This window comes from Lissotriton helveticus, chromosome 10, assembly GCF_964261635.1.
Source record: "Lissotriton helveticus chromosome 10, aLisHel1.1, whole genome shotgun sequence".
Lineage (NCBI taxonomy): Eukaryota > Metazoa > Chordata > Amphibia > Caudata > Salamandridae > Lissotriton > Lissotriton helveticus.
The window spans coordinates 361111044-361128173 of NC_136071.1; the positions used below are offsets into that span (position 1 = coordinate 361111044).

Here is a 17130-nt window from a genome sequence, read left to right on the forward strand (position 1 = left end):
AGGCGCCCCGGGCCGTAATTGGCCACACCCTTACGATTGATTGTCCGTCATAAGGCCCCGCCGAAATTATGGACAAACGCTGTCCGTAAAAGCATCATTCATGTTAAATTATAGGCACTACTTTAGTTCACAACAAAATCATGATGTAAACTCAACAGCACAGTGTGTAAAGTAGTAACTGGGCCAGTGGTCTGCAAGGATGATCAGTTGCGTTTGAGTTCAGTAACACACAGCTAAAGCAGGCTGTGGCAAGATGCTAAAACGTCACACCAACCGATGTATTTAAAGCTGAACTATGATTTTATTGACAAAAGCTTATTTACAACGTGTGTGCCAATTCAGGTTAGACATCACAATTCTAAGAACACAGAGAGAAAATGGTTAGGAGTCGGTCCAAGGTGAGTTGAATACCTTACTTTCTAAGTAATAACCCCAGCCAATGGTCTGTTAAATTAGACGCCGTGACCACCACATTCTCGTCTTCCTCTTCGTGCTCTGTTCTAGAATCCCTGAACGTCATCCAGCACATAGCACGGGAGGCACTGTACAATCCAACACAACACATCTTTCCCCTAAACACAGAATTAAAACATAAAATGATTAGAATATTTCTGAACAGAAAGACAACCGGTGGATAAATAATAATGTGCAAACAAAATACCAAAGGAACAACTAGGAAGTGGGAATGTAACCTGGTAAAACGTAACTCTCACTAAACCCAAGGCAATATAACACATGGTAAATAACAGATCGTAATAAGACAGTTTTATCTCACAATACCAACAACAAAGTCATTATTTGTTTCTGGAATATGAATCTTCTTGCCGACTTTGGTAAAGTTCCCTTCTTTATTCGTTTTAGTATTAGTACGATTGAACCAATAGGGACTAGACTTCCTTGAGGAGAAGTGAGTCACTTCCGCAATACCAGACGTTCCTGGTGTGCAAACCAACTCTTCCAACATCCCTGACTTACATGGTGTGGACTCCATCATCTAAACGTCTGTAGAATTCTCACCACTAGAATTACACATCACCATTATTAACATCCATCAACCACCTCACCCCATGCCTACTTTCAAACAGGAATCATTTCCAATACTTACAAAATTGTTAGCACATTTAGCCAGTTTACTAAAATGCCACATATTTTCTTAAACCACCTTCACTGACTTGGTGAACCATTTGATTACTTGGAAAGGTCCCATACCTTTCCTGAAACCTTTACTTCTCTTACACGATTCTTTGATCATGACCCATTCTCCCACATTCAGCATCACTTCTTTTACTCCATGTTTAAAATTAGGCTGTGCCCTATAAAAGATTTGTGCTTTAAGGATATTCTCTTTTACTTTTTCCAACGACCACTTAGTCCGAATCTCATTTTTCGTCCATGCCACATTCTCCTTAGAGCAGGAGACCCTACCGCTAAACAATCCGAATGGAGTGTACCTTCTCATCACAGTAGAAGTGTTATATGCCAACAACAATTTTTTAATTTTGTGTTTCCCAGTTCCTGTATTTTCCAATGGCCATGCGGATTCTGCCAATAATGACTGTTACGGCGCTCTACTGCACCATTACCTGCGTGATGATAGACAAATGTTTCCACACAATTTTATCCCTAGCCAAGAAATCCTGGAAAAACCCAGTTGGATCGTTGAACTAAATTAAAACCATCAAAGAAAGAGTCACAGGGAAACCATGTCTGGGATTAGCCGAAATGATATATTGTCTTGCACATTATCCCTAAAATAATTACTGAAATTGGGTCTAGCCATTTCTCTCTTGCGCCACAAAGTGGGCTTTTTTGCACAAGACACACCGGCTTTTTCATTGCCTATAAGGAAACTTACAATAACAGTTCCTAGTTTATCAAAAGTTAGTGTTCATTTTGTAATAAGTTTGCATCGCTGGGAGGGTGAATTCATTATTAGTCATTGCCAACCTATGCCATCTTCCTGGAAAGCCTCTTATTCTGCCACGTAGTACCACACCCAGTAAATAACGATACCGCACAATCAGATTTATCCGGTGTGGTAGTACCTTCCTCTTCGAAGTTCCTGATCCCAGAGTGGGATAACACACGGCAGACCCACCTCTTTTTTCGATGTTCCAAGATGTAAAACTCAAAATGATGTGTTTTTTCCCCACAAAATTTTGATAGGTTCTAACCGTGTAAAATTTGTCAGGATAAAAAGTGCCATGTCGGGTAATGTCCCAGTAATTTCACAACCATTTTGTAATACAGATTCAGGTGCAGCCTCTTGTTTGCAGCCGTACCAGGATTACCAGCCTGAATGAAACAAGCATTTACAATGCAACGGTTTCGCCTTTGCAAAAGTTAGAGCTATTGGCATTGTAAATGACAACATTTTTATTTATGTGTTGGTTTTGAAAACAGATAAATAAATGGCATTGTCATTTACATTTCCAATAGCTTAATCTCTCGCAAATGTGAGACCTATTGTACCCTACTGGACGAGCTCAGCAGACAGCAATTACTACCACACACACACACACACACACACACACACAGAGCCACAGACACCCAAAGCCAGACACCCAAAGCCACACACACACAGCCAGCCACACACACCCAGAGAAACAAACCAATGAATACATCACTCTATGAAACAGACTTGAAGTTAGATGTACTCAATGAGTTGACTGAACACCATTTCTTCATCTGACGCTAATAAATATTGTATTCATATTCATTAACCCCTTCCATGCTCATGACGAGCTCAGCTCGTCATGCAGTACACTGCTCGTGTGCTTATGACGAGCTGTGCTCGTCATGATCAATGGGATTTAAAAAAAAGATCAGCACCCAGCGGGAATTTCTGTAGCAGTCAAGGTGTTAAGCATGCCCCCCTTGTTGAACAAGGGGCAGATACAACTGTGTACATTAGGCAAGAGTTCTGCAATATGTCCATCAAAGTTTATTTTTTACTCTGCACAACTACATGAAACGTTTTGCAATTTCAGTGATTCTTTGCACTATTACACAACTTTTGTTAAGTTGGTGTAGGTCTCTAGGTCAAAGGTCAGCAATTCTGATAAATAAATCAAAGAAAACGGTCTAATATTTTTTTGCTAAAATATTTCAGACAAAGGATGTAAGAAGCTAGCTCAACATGCTCACGACGTATTATTAACATAATTAATTTAATAAAGCAATTTTTCAGCCAGCCCAAATAATATAAAATCATTTTCTATTAAAATTAGGGAATTCGTGAAATAAGCCCCCTGTCCAAATATTGATTTAATGAACATGAATCACAAAGCAAATACTGCTAGTACCTAGCAATAAACACACTACTAATACTAGTATAACCTTCAGCAGTAAACGATGATAATACTGGCTTCACTGAGCAGGAAATAAATACTGTGACACTGGAAATACCGCCGGAAGTGAGTAGTAAACAACCTACTAACATGGCAACCTATGAACACTAACTATAATGTAAATACTGCTAGTACTCAGCAATAAACACGCTGAATAATACTGTTAGCCCCGAGTAGTTAATACTACTAATACTACTAGCTCTGAACAGTAAACACACTACTATTACAGCATGCCCTAGCGAATAAAAAACAATGCTAATACTTCTAGCCCTAGCAGTAAATACACTGTTAACACTGTGAGCAAAGTGCAGACTAATGTAAAGTGCCGAGAAGTAAGCACACTACTAATACGACTAGCTCTAAGCAGTAAATATACTGCCAATACAGGAGGAAAACAGACTCCTAACGCGGTCAGCGCCAACAGGCAAGCATAACTCTTGAATGCTAGGTCTGTTCAGTAACCACACCAACGAGCACAAAACACACGCACTGTGACAAACGACCAGCACTGGGCAGTGAACTTATTGCTGATACAACACCAAGCAGCAAAACACACTGCTAGTACTGCCTGCATCGACCAGTAAGCACACGGCTAGTACTGCCTGCACCGAGCAGTAAGCACACTGCTACTACTGCCTGCACCGAGCAGCAAGCACAGTGCTACTACTGTCTGCACTGAGCAGCAAGCACACTGCTAGTACTGCCTGCACCGAGCAGTAAGCACACTGCTAGTACTGCCTACACCGAGGAGTAAGCACACTGCTAGTACTGCCTGCACCGAGCAGTAAGGACACTGCCAGTACTGCCTGCTCCGAGCAGTAAGCACACTGCTAGTACTGCCTGCAGTAAGCACACTGCTAGTTCTGCCTGCACCGAGCAGTAAGGACACTGCCAGTACTGCCTGCTCCGAGCAGTAAGGACACTGCTAGTACTGCCTGCATCGAGCAGTAAGCACACTGCTAGTACTGCCTGCATCGAGCAGTAAGCACACTGTTAGTACTGCCTGCATCGAGCAGTAAGCACACTGTTAGTACTGCCTGCATCGAGCAGTAAGCACACTGCTAGTACTGCCTGCATCGAGCAGTAAGCACACTGCTAGTACTGCCTGCACCGAGCAGCAAGCACACTGCTAGTACTGCCTACACCGAGGAGTAAGCACACTGCTAGTACTGCCTGCACCGAGCAGTAAGCACACTGCCAGTACTGCCTGCATCGAGCAGTAAGCACACTGCTAGTACTGCCTGCAGTAAGCACACTACTAGTTCTGCCTGCACCGAGCAGTAAGGACACTGCCAGTACTGTCTGCTCCGAGCAGTAAGGACACTGCTAGTACTGCCTGCATCGAGCAGTAAGCACACTGCTAGTACTGCCTGCATCGAGCAGTAAGCACACTGCTAGTACTGCCTGCATCGAGCAGTAAGCACACTGCTAGTACTGCCTGCATCGAGCAGTAAGCACACTGCTAGTACTGCCTGCACCGAGCAGTAAGGACACTGCCAGTACTGCATGCTCCGAGCAGTAAGCACACTGCTAGTACTGCCTGCATCGAGCAGTAAGCACACTGCTAGTACTGCCTGCATCGAGCAGTAAGCACACTGCTAGTACTGCCTGCATCGAGCAGTAAGCACACTGCTAGTATTGCCTGCATCGAGCAGTAAGCACACTGCTAGTCCTGCCTGCACCGAGAAGCAAACATAATACGAATATTGATGGAACTCAGCAGTAAACATGCTGCTGATACTGCCTGCGCAGAACAGTAAGAACTCGGCCTGCACTGACAGTAAACATGCTGCTAATAGTCAGCCATGTACAGTAAACATTCTGGAAATGCTGACGAAACTGAGCGATAAACACACTAGCCATAACGGCAGCACTGAGCAGTAAACTCCTGCTGTTACTGCTAGCACCAAGCAGCAAATACTCTGCTAATACTGCCTGGGCTGACAGCATACGCATGGACATAGTGACTGGGAAGCCCAGGTCCTGAGATACCATATGAGTCATTAGAGGGAAAGGGCCCGCCCGTCTCGCAGAGGGCCCTGCTGTCACCTCGCCCCCCTCACCCCCAAAGACCCCGAGACCCCGGGAACCTGCCACACACTAGACGCGCCATACCTTTTTTGTCGACAACGCTACAGAATATGACGCGGTACCGTACATTCCAGTTTCCCTTCCTCTCGGGGGTGCAACACCTACTCCACCGTCCTGGGCCAAAGCATGGCCTCTGCTCGGTGCTAAGGTAGCACATAGCCGCTAAATGCACCCCTAAACAATATGCATTATTATTACACACGTGCATAAGTCAAAATACGGACTACCACTAAATGGCACTTTCTATGTGGGCAAACTGCCCCTAATCAAACACAATCCCTTCCTCCGCAAGGCATGTCCTCCCGTGGAGCAAGAGAGCGCCCTGCCTCTTATATTGAGGACCTTTGAGCTCATCTGACGCCAAGAGCAGATGTGGAGGGGGAGGTGCGATCTACTCAGACCCAAAGGCCCTACCTAGACCTGTGGGAAATTATGGCCACGGGAGAGAGGGGGTGTCTTCCTCACACACAATATCCTACATAACATCAATGGCTTTACTGTTGTTGGCACACTCAGCTGAGAGGCCAACCACTGAATGGGTGCGTGTGAGGTGTCAGGCGGCCTCCACTTCCGCCACGCACTTCTATTTCTAACACTTACTGTGCTGCTCCCCTCCCACATTCACACCTACTCTAAGGCTCTTGGGTTCAGTAACTATGTGTCCACATAGAAATTCTGAAGCCCACGTGCAATACAAGAACGCGCATGTGTAGGTACCCGCTGCCAGAAAGCCTGCAAGCAGAGGGTCCATACCGTGTGGCGCCGCGGCCAGGGCGACTGACGCTGGAATCTGGGGACCACGGTTCGATCCCCGGCTCCGGCGGCAGGTTAGCCCAGCACCATGTGACTCTGGGCAATAGCTCGCTTAATCTTCCCGACGGCCCCCCAGCGCCTAGAGACCCTTACGGGTGATTGTGCGCTTTACAAATGTGGACTTTACTTTACTTTACCCCCAGCTAGCCACGACCCCACGTGATAAGTGATATACACAACTAATGCAGAGTTTACATTCCGAGAGCACATATGCTCAAGACGGCACTTGCGGGCAAAGTTAGAAGCGGACTTTGGAGGGCAGTGTGAAAATAAAGCGAGGGTGGGCAATTTAAGAGGCAGACGCTGCGGAAAGTGCAAGAGACGGACTTTCGGACACTGGTGTGTGTGAGAAGCAGATGGCGGGCAGAGATGGCAGTGTGAGAAGCAGACACTAGAAGGCAGAGGGAGAAGCAGGCAGAAATGGGCAATTGTGGGGCCTGGCAGAGAAGCCCGGCGTGACGTGAGAAGAGACAGTGGTGGGCGATGAGTGGAACAGACAGTGGTTAACAGTAGTAAGTGCAGATGTTGGTTCGAGCGTGAGAACCAGGCACTGGTGTGCGGTGTACGGTGAGGGCGACTGTTAGACGTGTGAGACAGTCTGAGGTGGGCCGTGTGAGGAGACGTACGAGGAACTAGTGAGAAGCAAATGTTGGTGGGTAGAATGTGGCGACGAGACACCGAGGGCAATGAGAGGCAGACCGAGGTGAGCAAAGTGGGGACACGCTGAGAAGGGTGACATGGAAACCAGGCTGATAGAGGAGTGCCTAGGTCGTCTAGTCTAGTAAGCAGGTTTCCACTGCTATGCTCCCTCATATCACTAGAAACGTTGCCTGCAGCGTCTCCCATGCACCTATATATACACACACATCATGACTTTACAATCTCAAACTGTCAATGTGTAGGCACCAGCCCTGTGTGATGTGCCCAAGGAGACGCTGGACAAGGGGTACATGCACAGCGGCACGGTCAGCAGCATGCGGAGGTGAGCAGTGGCAGAGATACCGGTGTGAGAAGCAGGCACTAGTGAAAAGCAGTCAGAGGTGAACAGTGGTGAGAGATACCGATGCGCAGTTTGAGCACCGCCCCAGGACAGAGTGAGGAGGGGGTACGCTACGAGTGTCTCTAAACCCCAGGGCCCTCACCAAGCCTACACTTCTACACATTCTATCAGGCGTTTGTAAGGCACAAAATGCGCTGCGATGTAGAAGGAAACTCGGGAGGCGCGCGCGGTACACTGTAGATGGTGTGGCATATGGGCACTCACCCATCATCATGGGCCCTACAATGAGAGAAACACTGATCGCAGTCGCCCCATCAATGGGAGAAGGCTAGCTCACACATAAACGGGACAGCGCGGTACTCACCGAGTATTCAATATTTGGTGACAATTGAGAGCTACTCGCTGCCCATCAGTACACACAATGGCAAATCTGTTCACAGGTACTCACAATACGAGATAGTCCGCGTCATTAGAACTTACAGTGGCAGGCATGCCCACACGGACAGCGAGATACTTACACGGCCATCAGCACCAACAGTCACCAGTACTCACAATGATTGGCCTGATCACAGCAATTCATATAGGTGTCTTCTGGTCTGTAATGGTTGCAAATCAGAGCACCGACGGTGTGCATACAGGATCTATCATGATTAATGGGAAGATGGTAGGCCGGTACTACTGCGTACCAGGTTCCCTGAACTTTAGTGTAAGATAACCAAAAGACACTTTCTTATCCTTCCATTTCCAGACATCAGTGTTGAAATGGTCTCCCTTTCCTCTAAGTTCCAGCTACTCTTCACGGTAGCTCCCGCACCTCCGGGCGTAGGCTTTGGAGCAAATCTTGTTCTCCTACACTGCTGTGGGCACAAACTAACCTTATTGCCGCGTCTCCCCCCGTCTTTCTCCGCCATCTGTCCTAGCCAGGACAGGAGGCAGGAAGCGCCAGGCTCCCCCTAGCCAAACTCCATGCACAATCCACTGTGTTGTGCTTGAGCTGAGCGCTCTGGTTCGGTGCTCGAACCCGCAGTGAATGTTTGGCCAGTCTGGGCGGGTGGTCAAACCAGTGGTCGAAGTGGGGAAAAAAAAGTAGGGGAACTGTGGGTGGAGAATCAGGGGGCGGGAATAACCGAAGATTGAATCAGTGGGCGGAGTCAGGGGCGTGGCTAGAAATAGCAAAACATACCAATTTTTAGTACGTTTAGCATTTCACTGACCAGTAACAGCTTATAACGTTAATTAATTAAAACAATGGATAAACATGTTTATTTGAGGTTTAATTCAGGAAAAAGCAAACACTCATAGGGAATACAGGTTTATGTAAAGCGTGTGAAATATAAGCAGGAATAACATGTTACCTTAATGCCTTTACTCTCATTGTTCAGAAATCCATGATTATTTTTTGTCTCAAACATTGAGGTCATGAATACAGGGCCCTTCCTTTACACATGTGTTAAGCAGGGCTCAGAAGAGAAAGGAACTGTCAGGAGAATCTAGACTCACGGAAACCCACAAAGGCTCCTTCATATTCATGTCAGCCAGCTAGCTGCTCAATCATAATATAGCAAAAAGAACAACTTGTGGACAGAATGCAGAACAATGTCATACATTCACCCCAGTACAGAGATCAGGGCCTAAATCCATTGTTTCTTTGCTCACCATGCCATTCCAGTTTGGACCCAGCCATATGCAAATCAGTCTAGATTCTGCGCCCAATGGGAACAGTTCTGCCGCTCCCTTCTCCTGCCCCCGTCACCGCTCCTGCCTCCGTCACCGCTCCTGCCCCGTCACTTCCCTGCCCCCGTCACTTCTCCTGCCCCCGTCACTACTCCTGCCCCCGTCACTTCTCCTGCCGCCGTCACTTCTCCTGCCCCTGTCACTTCTCCTGTCCCCGTCACTTCTCCTGTCCCCGTCACTTCTCCTGTCCCCTTCACTTCTCCTTCTCCTGTCCCTTCACTTCTCCTGTCCCTTCACTTCTCCTGTCCCTTCACTTCTCCTGTCCCTTTACTTCTCCTGCCCCGTCCCTTCTCCTGCCCCGTCCCTTCTCCTGCCCCGTCCCTTCTCCTGTCCTGTCACTTCTCCTTCTCCTGTCCCGTCACTTCTCCTTCTCCTGTCCCGTCACTTCTCCTGTCCCGTCACTTCTCCTGTCCCGTCACTTCTCCTGTCCCGTCACTTCTCCTTCTCCTGTCCCTTCACTTCTCCTTCTCCTGTCCCGTCACTTCTCCTGTCCCTTCACTTCTCCTGTCCCCGTCACTTCTCCTGTCCCCATCACTTCTCCTGCCCCGTCACTTTTCATGTACCGTCACTTCTCCTGTCCCGTCGCTTCTCCCGTCACTTCTCCTGTCCCGTCACTTCTCCGTCTCCTGTCCCCGTCACTTTTCCTTCTCCTGTCCCTTCACTTTTACTGTCCCTTCACTTCTCCTGTCCCTTCACTTCTCCTGTCCCTTCACTTCTCCTGTCCTTTCACTTCTCCTGTCCTTTCACTTCTGCCCCGTTCACTGCTCCTGCCCCCGTCACTTCTCCTTCTCCTGTCCCCGTCACTTCTCCTTCTCCTGTCCCTTCACTTCACTTCTCCTTCTCCTGTCCTGTCACTTCTCCTGTCCCAGTCACTTCTTCGAGTGGAGGATGGGCACATTTACTTATTTTGCTTGGTGTGCATCAGAGGTTTACTGCAAAATGGGGGGCATTCTAATTTTCTGACTACTCCCTTGGTTGGATGGAGCAGTGAAGGCCGCTCTTTTAGGGAGTGCAAAGCACACTCTCGTCACGTGCTGCTTGCCATTATAAGTGTAGTTCAAAATTCGGGGCATTTTGATTTTCTGGCTTCTCCCCTGAGCAGAGCCTCGCACCTTAAAGGCCACAGGATCGCAGAGGAGGGCTTAAGATCAGTTGTCCTCCAGTTAAGAGGGTCTGGCAGTTTAAAGGAAAACCCCGTTCTCTTTATCAAGACCTGTATTACGAACAATCCCCAACAATAGGCATCCCACGATGTTCCCTTGTTCAATTACGTCTGCTGGGTGTTGAGACTAATGTAATATTCGCCGGATTTCCCCTTTAATACATCACGTACCAAGCAGCAAAACACACTTATAAAAACACAGCTTACAGCACTCAGCAAAATATATATTCCATAAAACGCATTAGAAGAAGCAAGCATCCTCGGGCACACCTTTGACAGCCACAAGTGTTTTTACAGGTATACTGTCCATAAAAATAGCTTGATCGAATGTAATCATTTTCCTCACCTCCTCCACGTCAGTGTTGTGTTTTCCAAACAGCAGATTACACTGCCCACAGCGCACCTCTCACGCCCCAGCGGGATTGTTTTAAAGTTTTGACTACACATTTGCGGACCCATCTCGTATATTTGGTGCACAACGAGCCATGGCCTGCACCCTGATACCAGAGACACCTCATGCAGATCTCACTGGCATATGCTAAAGGCAGGCAGCGGGCGGGCACATTGTCATTCCAAAGGGGATCAGCCTCAATCGGAATGACAATGGGCCTGCCCTCAGCCTGTGCGAGCTCAGGGAGGGGCTGCTACAGCCTCTGGAATTCAACAGAGAAGTGCGAGCAGCCCCTGGAAGCTGAAAGAAAAGTTATCATTTTTAGTAGGACTATTCTCTCCGTCCCGGGATGCTTTTTTCAAGGAAAGAAGTAGGGGAACGGGCTGTAATTATTTTTAGAAGTAGGGGCACGCCGTGCCCTTCCGTCCCCGCTCACTTCTACCGCTGGGTCAAACATTCAGTACCCTTGGAGTGGGCGAATCCTTCTCCCCAGCTCCTGTGTGAGCCGAGCCGAGCCGCCCCGCCTGTCTGGCGAGCTGCCGCAGCAGTGAGACCTACGTTTGCCTCGAGGAGATGATGCGTAATTCAGGAGTGGGGGTAACTTCCCCTTTCGACGCCAATCAGAGTGCTTGACACTGTGGCTCCACAATGCTGGGTTGCCCCCCTTGCCTTCACTAACCTAATACTGCCATTGATTGTGTGATGTCAGCAGCATCACTGTAGGTGTCATCAGTTGCAAAGAGTCCTTCTAGCCGCCCCATTCCCTTTGAAATCCCTCCAACATGGAATCTGTACAAATCTTAAACTGTGCTTGTTTCCTGCTGGTCCTAGGCCAAATTCAGTGAGTTGTGAAGCATCTATGTGGCGCTCTGCACTTTCAGAGTCACACCGGCCCCTCTACCGCACGCCTCTGTGCTAATGAAAAACGTTCACACCATGCGGTAAAGTTACAGAGCCAGGGTTATGACAGGCTTATGGCTCCGCCAAGCCTACAAAGCCAAAGAATACGTCTCAGACCTGACACTAAAGAGGCCCGAGAATTAACGGCAGGAATCCAACACCCCAGTTTGGACTAAGCCATGTACCGATCTCTTATTTCCTTCCCTGATCCTGTTACTGTATTTAGCGCTGCCGTGCCATTTACACGTGCATGTTGCCTTTTTGTCTTTTTTCTAATGAATTAAGTAATTGAAACACTACAGAACAATCCCTTCCTGCTGCCCGTTACTTTGGCTCGGTTGCAGTCAGTACGATAGATCACATAATACACGCCATCTGCTACCCTGTATGCTGGATTGTAGTCACAATTTGCGATCCTGCAGCACCCGCATGTACCTTCATCCTTGCGACGCGAGAAACTCAGTTCCATTGAGTTGTCCAATAGAAATATCTGTTAGTTGTAATGTTGTGCATTTGTAAATTTATGTCACAGGGTGTGCTATATAAACCCTCTAATTAGAGTACTAATCATTTCTTATATGCGGTTATGAATTCTACACTTTTATTTATCTACATTATATAAAATGGTACTTCCACTATCAGTTATATGTTCTGATGCTTTTTATTGGGCATCAGTGGATGGCATAGTACATACGTTATTCCGACCATGCAGTATTCCACGTGTGATTAAAATATATTCGTGAGCTCTGATGGAGATATGCTCAATTCTTTCTCTGCCCCCTGACCCATCCCCAAACCTCGGAACCTAGATTGGACACCTTTCCCATGTATGCAGTGTGGGAACGACATTTGTGACTTGCCAATATTCCTATAAATAGCAATTGTGCAGTAAAACCCATAAGGCACCCAGGATATCAATCGGTACATTTCCCAGCCCGTTTTAATTTCCAATATTAGATTACCGCATTTCATCTGTTTGCTGTGGCCCTCTCGATGAAGCCGTTATGCCGAAACACCGGTCTGTAATCTGCGCCGGGCGATGCTGTGCCACTGTTTCTGGGTGATTGCACTTTTTAAAGCACGAATCTAACTCGGGGCGTTCACTGAATTGATGCCTGTGAATCAGGCCGCCGACTTCGTGCACCGAGAGAATCAGTCATAGCTCGGTGTTTCCGCTGTTATGAGCAAGAGATGCAATAAGTCAGAGAAATTCCGATATACATGGATAACCTCTGAAGGTCCTTGCAACAATTGTACGGTTGTATCGTGGGCAACGAGCCTGACCATAGAGGGAGAGCCCATTGTGTTTGGAACAATAGTGTAATTTCACAAAAAAGTAATGTAACTTCCGTATCCTTTCCACTTCCATTTCGTATCAGTTTATCCTAACTCCTTATTCAAAATGGAAGTTCACATCGCCATGAGGTCATCTGCGGAACGTCTAATCTACTGTAGACAAAATATGAGTTCATTCTAATCTGTGATGAGATTCCAGATTCTTTATAGGCAGGATGTGCGAGTATAGTTACGTACAATTTTTATAGCTAGTAAACTCCTGTGTGTATTCTTACTCTGACGGGCCTCACATTACAAGTAATTGTTTTGCAGGGGTCGTTAAAAAACGTCTCCCTCGTCAACATGAATGGCCACACCAGCCGGATTCCCGCGTCGTTAACCTCTCTGGACTATCTATCTTCCTTTCCTATAGAGTCAGGGAAAATCAGCAGAGCTGAGATTTTATTTACGACGTGCACAAACATTTGAGCATGAACTTACCAACTGGCGGTGGCTGGGCGCGAACCACCAACCCATCGGTTGATAGCCGACACGTTGCAGGTAGCGCCGCAGAGGCTGATATTAAGCCGACTGACAGATGTAGGCGGGTGGCGCCTTACCCACGAGAAAGAGCTGCGGCATGGATGCCTAATATTGCAGGCTCCTGCAGGCATTGCTAGCTACATAAACACATTAGTCAGCATTAAACACACATTAGTGTTAGTATCAACTAAAAATAAATATTAAACAAGTCAGGTCCCGGGCCGCGCTGTGATTGGCTGACGTCACGGGGGTGTCCCGGGCCGGCAGCCAATCGCAGCGCGTCCCGGGACAAAGGGGCGGGGCTTAAAAAAAGCCCCAGAAACGCCCCCGAATCGCGTTTTCAAGAGAAAGCGCGATTGACAGCCTCTGTCTCCCAATGGCTAGCCTCCATTTATGGAGCTAGCCAATGAGAGGCAGAGGCTGTGCCGACATCCCTACTGTAGACAATAGTTTTCGATCTGGGAGTGGCACTGCGTGCCCCTCTCCAGGTCGAAACCTAAAAAAGTCGATTACTAATATTAAATTGGGGAGTAGTTTCACAATACTTTAAACTTAAGTTACTGAAAAGAAAAATATAGCAATACATTTGTATTAGTCTAGGTGAATTATCTCCAAATCAGAGTAGGGAGCATTTTTTTCTTGGGAAAGTCACTACCACTCCGCATTTACCCATCAACACTATCAAACCATAGATCTGTCTTATTTGAAGTGTGTACGGTTTGTTGTCAGTGTTAGAATTCTCCAGTCTAATGCATCAATGAACCTGGTATCATTGGACACAAAAAGGGAATGCATTAATGGGTATAGTAAAGAGTGCTGGTGGTTACATACGGTGCATGCATTACTGAGCCTAGTAACCGGGGTACCTGGCCCCATTCTGTGCATGAATAATAAGAGTTATACATTGCATGCATCAACTGGCCTAGTAGTGGTTAACTGACCCGTACAGTGCATGCATTATTGGGTCACGTAAGAGGCTTCCGTGCCCCACACCGAGAGAACATCAAAGGGCCTAGTAACTGTCAGTGTACCCATCCAATAGGAGAAAGAATGGCAGTAGCAACATGCATCATTGGCTGCATGGACTGCATATATCAATGTACCTCAGTGGTCCAGTGATAAGAGGAATCAATGGGCCCAGCAAAAGTGGTTCCACACAATCGTTGGCATCAGGGCGCCTACTGGCCGATGGCAGTGGCACCACACAGTGCATATGTTAACAGGCCCTGAAATGGGCGTCATTGGCTTTGCAGAGCATGCATCGATCAGCCTAAATAACGGATATTGGTGGTCGCACACCATCAATGCATTAATGGGTTTAGTATTAGGTGTGATTGGCCTAATGCACTGAATGCATTAATGGACCTGGTAAATAATTATTAAAAAGGCAGCTTCAACAAATGAGTGAGCTAAGAGTGAACTTCAGATAGCGCTATATTTGGAGACTTCTGTGTTTTAATTGCTTGGTACAAAGAAAGGAGGGACGTTGTCTCTCACAGACATGAGATGACAATGAAGCGCAGCACGCAGAAAATAAAAAAAGCTGCTAAGACGCTGCACCTGGTGCTGCTGAACTCTGAGGTGTGGTGATACACAATAAAGGCTACTCAAAACACCCTAGCAGTAACCAATAGGTAGTCTGGTGTGAAGAGAAACAGTTGTTTGCTAAAGTATCATTCAAACATTACTGTCGTTCTCTGGACTTACAATTTTAGCTATTAAGTATTCCATGCATTTAATTCATACATGTATCATGCATAAGTGCTGCACTTCTGCTGTATGACCTTTCTCAAAGACTGATTGTTTCCATTTCTGTACGAATGAAGAAATATTAAAAAAACGGAAAAAGAGCAGACAATAAAAACATACTAATGGTATAAAAAAACACATACATACACACACTAAGATGAGTTGGTACTTTATTAGTTTGAGGTTAATGCGAGCGCAGACTGTGGGGCAGACTTATCAAGGATTTGTGCCATTGCAAAGTGATGCAAAGTCTTGATAACTTATTATCGTTCTAGGGCAAAACTTTTTTGGGCTGGAAAGTAGCACTAAAAGTAACACAAATGATACTTTGCATTGGTATGTGTCAAGTGAGTGTCCCATGGGTGGCACATGAGCGTTTGAATGCTACCATACACGGTTTTTAATACAATTGGTATATGGCTTTGTGCCATAAAGCAACACCTCTTTGAGGCAGATGTTAACAAGAGAAATGTTTTAATTTCTCCTAAAGTTACACAAATTACATCAGAGCTAGACTGCACAGCACACATCTAATATGTGAAAAGTGTTGAAGTTAGTCTACACTTAGTATTTTATACCAGTACGGTACCATTCTAGTACAAAATCTATGCTAGACATCACACACACGCACGCACACCATTGCACTGTGATGCCAAGGTGTGCGCGTGAGGCTGGGGAGCCTGTTTGTGCCCAGGCGTTGGGGAAGAACGCAACAGTGCATTATTTTAATAGATATGGTTCTGCGATACCCGCATCCCATAGTGTAATGCAAAGTAGCAGCTTTGTTTGCTGCACTGCATTGTGCTAAAACAAAATAACTGCCCCTAAAGGTTTATATAGCCATGGCTGATTTTCTTGAGGCTTCTTTAAGGAGGCTTGAGATATCTGCAGGCTCAGGTTCCTGAGCAGGCATGAGGTTCCTCTAAAGAGACTCAAGGCTTGTATAGGCTGATTTATGTTCCAAAAGCAGAATTAGGGTTAAGGGGTAGACTCAAAGCTACAACAGTCTTATTCACGGCCAAGAAAAGCACATACAGGCATGTGCCCTTAAATATAAAATCCCTCTCTCTCTCTCTCCTTGTCTCACACCCACAGACAAATGGTCTGCTGATACACACGGTTTCTATATACTGAATAAAGGTCAATATGTGCACTATTTGATTTGAGGTTCTGAAAGCTGGTGGTTCCTTTAGGTACATCTGGTGTTAGAACAGATACATTTGTTGCTAAAGCAGATAGCGCAAGGGTACTATAATACAAACTGAGGTTTCAATAGAGTCACTTCAGTTCTAGTAAGCAACTTCAAGGTTCCCATTTGTAGGCCTTAGGCCTCTACAGACAAACAGGGTCTTTCTATATACGCATTTCTTTCTTTGTTCATTCCTGAGATTTATAAAGCTAACATCAGGCCCGGGAAGTGGAACACCTCCTCTTCCTCCCCTTCTGTCTTCCAATACAAAGGTACTAAATTTACCAGCCAAAGATGGAAATCTAAGCTGATCTTGCGTGGACTTGAATTTGTAACCTACAGACCAAAATAGATGTCGTCTGACAGCATTAACTTAACACCATCGTGCCAGATTCAATAATTTAAATGACCATATGCAATTGGGTCGATCTATGCCAATATGAGGAGTGGTTATAAGCAATCCTAAGAATCTTAAACAAACAAAAAGTGGAAGAAAGCAGACTTTGCTAGGAGCATAATTTCATCTATCTTTTCATCTCTCCATCACCTTTCTAACCAACTCCTGCCCAACCAAATAAACCCATTATTCCCACTGCCTCCGCCTTCCACACCTTTCAACGACCATTCGATTTATAAATCCATCACACTTATCTCTCCCTCATCCACATCTGGCAGCACAGTAAGGCTGCTATTCCTTACCTAGTGAAACCAGCATGTCATAGTTCTCCTTAGCCACTTCTAGGTACAGGTTCCTCTGCCATAATTCCAAACCACTCCATTCATCTTCTGAGAAGTGCACTATGACATCATCAAAGTTAGGCACCATCTGTGGAGAGAGCAGATTTCAGTTACTAAATGAATGCTCAGCAGTGGTATACCCTACAGAGCAGGTTGAGAATGAACTCTGACAGAAGTAGTACTTATGAATGAAGG

At 46.2% G+C, this 17130-nt stretch overlaps 1 protein-coding gene across 2 annotated transcripts in view; it reads right to left on the reverse strand.

The window, feature by feature from the left end:
- The window catches only part of LOC144783971 (uncharacterized), a 254563-nt gene that overhangs the window by 221084 nt on the left and 16349 nt on the right, over nucleotides 1-17130 (reverse strand). For both annotated transcript variants that reach the window (XM_078662697.1, XM_078662696.1), the window contains exon 2: nucleotides 16897-17023. In XM_078662697.1, the coding sequence (XP_078518823.1) occupies nucleotides 16897-17023 (127 nt within the window). The remainder of the gene's footprint in view (nucleotides 1-16896; nucleotides 17024-17130) is intronic.